The sequence below is a fragment of the Lathyrus oleraceus genome, chromosome 7, assembly GCF_024323335.1.
Source record: "Lathyrus oleraceus cultivar Zhongwan6 chromosome 7, CAAS_Psat_ZW6_1.0, whole genome shotgun sequence".
Taxonomy (NCBI): Eukaryota; Viridiplantae; Streptophyta; class Magnoliopsida; order Fabales; family Fabaceae; genus Lathyrus; species Lathyrus oleraceus.
In genome coordinates, this window is record NC_066585.1 from 240,947,802 (window position 1) to 240,952,157 (window position 4,356).

At 35.2% G+C, this 4,356-nt stretch overlaps 1 protein-coding gene across 1 annotated transcript; it reads left to right on the top strand.

Annotated features, from left to right (window-relative positions):
- Positions 1 to 1,587: 1,587 nt before the first annotated feature.
- LOC127103186 (uncharacterized) lies at positions 1,588 to 3,576 on the top strand. The gene is made up of 6 exons (XM_051040462.1): positions 1,588 to 1,681; positions 1,972 to 2,277; positions 2,383 to 2,444; positions 2,544 to 3,114; positions 3,297 to 3,376; positions 3,469 to 3,576. Exons 1-6 carry the CDS (start codon positions 1,588 to 1,590, stop codon positions 3,574 to 3,576), a joined length of 1,221 nt encoding a protein of 406 aa, XP_050896419.1.
- Positions 3,577 to 4,356: the final 780 nt, after the last annotated feature.

Sequence of the window (4,356 nt, forward strand, 5' to 3'; positions counted from 1 at the left end):
ATTAATATAGAAAATAAACAACTATCAGATGCATGGTTTCGTAAGTGGCTCTGATACCACTGAAAGAGAATAGCGATCCAAAATGCAGCGGAATATAAAAAAATTCTCCTTTAGTGATCCTTATGAACGGGCATGATCAGTGATAGAAGCGTTACCTCTTGTGGAGATTGAAACCTTTGATGCAGATCTAAGGAGCGATCACGAACGTTTAATGGTGACAACGCCTCTACTCAGTCCACACGAACGAATTCCTTCAATCTTAGTGTTAGCTGCTACGAATGAAGGCTTTGAGTGAGTGTGTGTGTGTGTGTGTGTGTGTGTGTGTGTGTGTGTGTGTGAGAGAGAGAGAGAGAGAGAGAGAGAGAGAGAGAGAGAGAGAAAGAAAGAGAGAGAAATAGAGAAAGAGAGAGAGAGAGAGAGAGAGAGAAACAAAATTTCAATTGCATAAATGCTTATGCACATAGAACCACTTGTGTGGGCTGTAAGCTAAAAACCCCACTTAAGTGTATGTGGCACATATCTTATGATATACAAAAATCACTTAAGCACGTGGTACCTTACCATATTTCATATTCTACTTAAGTGCATTGTACCTTACGATGTCCTACAATTCACTTAAGTGCAGTGTACCTTACGGTGTTCCTTATTTACTCGATCTCTTATCAATCCGTCCTTTTGTGTGCGACCCTGTAGGTTTTCACGACATTGGCAATTATATCAAATCAGCTATTTAACATAATAAACAATGAGCGGTATCTAGCAACACATCACTTCTACCTAAGACACGAAAATGTCATGTGATCTGACAAATCCTTTTGTGATAATACTTATGTGTACAATTATCCTTTTTCCCTTATGTTTGTATTGAACACAAGGCATAGACCGTGTCATCCTTGTCAAGTTCAATATTGGGCCCGTAGACATTTATCCTATTACGCAGGATAGGAAAATTCTATCTAGGTCACTCATGTCCCTCAGCATGCTTCGTGGAATACCCATCAACTGCCTTTATGGTCATCTAGTTATGGACAATGTTTGATCAACAATAAGGCACTCAAATCTACATCTAGGGTCCATAGTGGTTTCAGGTCGAAGGGTGGTATACACGACTATCACCATGAGAATAACTTATGACGCTTTGCATAACATTCTATATAGTATTCGCATAGCGGGTAAATCCAGTATAAATATTACTCTTAATATTCATACCTATGTTTAAGACTTGATAACTCCTTATTCATGATCCAAGAGATATGATCATCGGTCTATATACATAATAGTCTTAATGCTTTAATGTTATCCCATTTTACAACAAAGCTCGACTACGGATGCTTTAAGAATAATGTCCTTATGTTTAATGGGATCTCATGATTAAGTCACACTTGATACATTAAACGGACTAGCTATTCTAGGGACTTTATTAGACAAACATAATAAAGAAAAATCCTTTTTTTATTAATAAATAATCTGATACAAGTACCAAAAGTATTGGCCTATAGGGCTTACACCAATAGGTTATTCGTGACGATTTTAATATTTTGTGAACCTACTGATGTTAGAGGCCTTTGGAATGAGTTTTTTACACATATGGCAGAGGATTATCAAACAACTAACAATGTTATGGAATTAGACTTGACTAATATGTTGGTGAAGGACTTGAATGAACTCTTAAACCTAAATGGTAAAAAAATGAAGATTCTGATCTCCCATCTTTACCCCCTAATACAATAGACGGAGATGCAATTCCAAGTCTCATAAAAGAGGAGTTAGCGGTCGATATCCCCAATGAAGATATTGAATCTGTTGCTAAGTTAAATAATGATCAAATGATTGCATTCAAAACCATTATGAATGTAATTATTCAAAAACACAATGGGGTATTTTTTGTTGATGGTTCATGAGGAACAGGTAAAACATTCCTTTATCGAACATTAATGGTAAGTTTAATAAGTAGATGAGAAATTATCTTAGCAACTGCATCATCTCGTATAGCTGCAACATTATTTCCCGGTGGTAGGACTGCACACTCTCGATCTAAGATACCTATTGATATACAATTGAGTTCTATTTATGGTATTCAAAAGCAAAAAGATCTTGCAAATCTCATTAGATTTGTTGCCACAATAATTTGGGATGAAACACCAATGACAAACAAAAAAAGTTTGGAAGCCTTAGATCGATCATTCCAAGACATTTGTAGCAATAGTGCTCCATTTGGTGGAAAAGTTCTGATCATGGGGGGAGATTTTGGTCAAGTTCTTCCCGTTGTAAGAAAAGGTACTAATGAACAGATGATCTCAACGTGTATTGGTCAATCCCATTTATGGGATCATACCAAGATTTTGTGTTTGCGTCAAAATATGTGATCATTGCATGATCAAGAGTTTGAAGAATTTCTTATTCGCATTGGTGATGGTGTTGAACCTACCAAACCAGATGACATGGTGAGGTTACCTTCATAGATTTCAATCCCATGGGAAAATGAACATTCCATACAAGTACTTATCCAACATATTTTTCCTAATTTAGAATTGCATGGTTAGGATGCCCCATATATGGTACAAAGAGCTATTTTGACACCAACAAATGATGATGTCCAGAAATTGAATGATATGATTATCGATCAGTTTCTAGGAGAAGAAAATAATTTGTTGTTGTTTGACGAGGTTGAAGGGGATAACCATAATTTGTACCAACAAGAATTCTTAAACTCAATTGCACAAAGTATTTTGCCACCACATATTCTAAAGATTAAAAAGGGTGCATCGTTGTTGTTGTTACGAAATCTATATCATAGATATGGATTGTGTAATGGGACACGATTATTATGTCGTGGTTTATTTATGAATATGTTGGATGTGGAAATCTTGACAGAAAACAACGCAGGAAAACGAGTTTTTTTGCCTTTTGTCCTTAGTATAAAGAAATTTCTTGTGCGACTAAGTTTTGTAATTACTATAAATAAATCACAAGGACAAACCATTCCAAATGTTGGAATATATCTTCCACGACATAGTTTTAGTCATGGACACTTATATGTGGCTTTATCCAGGGGTGTTTCACAAACTACGACAAGAGTTTTAACTAGGGAAGGAAAATTGAAAGGAAAAGATGGTGACTACATAAAAAATGTAGTCTTCAAACAAATTCTTTTATCGCACCCGCCAATATTTATTAAGTATATTAAAAGAAATTGCTCACACATTGATTCCCATTTTTGTTACACAACATACCAAGATTATATTGTATTATTTATATCATAACTAAATATAATTTTCTTTTGCTTTAATATACAGTCAAACTAGAACACTGTGAAATCTTCCAATTATGTAAGGAGTTGAGACGAAAGAATGTTGAAACTTGCTTCGACATAAAAGTAAGTTATACTTAATCATTTGTTTTATGCTTTTACGTTATATATCAATTGGGTCATACTTATTATCACTATTATTATGCAATAAACTTTAGATAAGAGACTTTGAAGATAAATGGAACACATGGAAGGATGAACAAATCATTTCATCCATCGGCAAACTCGATAATAAGGTGTATTTACCTTTTTTACAATACGTATAAAAAACTGTTTCTTGCATTTTCACCACTATTTCACTAACATTTTTATCATCCTTATTGAAACAGGTCAAACGTCTAAAAATTTACTTTGTCGGTTGTGTAGCATCTCAAATTTGCACCCTACCCTTTGTACATACATTCTCATATTAGGTCATAACATTAACATAGTTCACTGCATAACATTGCATTGTCCCTTTTGCCCAAGTGCAAGCCATTCAGAAGAATTAGGTCAAACTGGTCAGGAGATCAGTCAATCAAGCAAGTCAGTGCATTTTCCTTTGAGGCAAGGCCCTAGGGTTGGTCCAACATGTTCATATGACCTAGGGGTCCTTTTGAAGTGTTTTGGTCAAAGATTGGGTGCCCAGAAGTCATCAGTCATGGCTCAGTTCACCAGAAACCCTAAAAAGTCAACCATGGTCAATTGTGGTCAATTGTGCCTGATTTTATGGATTTCAAGGTGGGAAATGGTTTGAAGGGGTTCATTCATGTCCATATAGGCCTCATATAACATGTCAAACATCATCATGGAAGAATTTGAAGTCAAACAAGAAATTTCCAAAAATAGAAAGTTGACCTGTAATTGGAATTTGCCAAAAATGGAAAGTCTTGATCCTCAAAATTACATCATGATACAAGCTTCAAATGAATTTTTGCCCAACATGAAAGTTGAAGATCTTGTTCTCCCATTTTCAAAAAGTCCAAGAACACTCAATTCCCATGAATGGTTGGCAAGTTATGATCAAATCATTCTCAAACATTTTTGAACTTCAAAGTGGCATATCT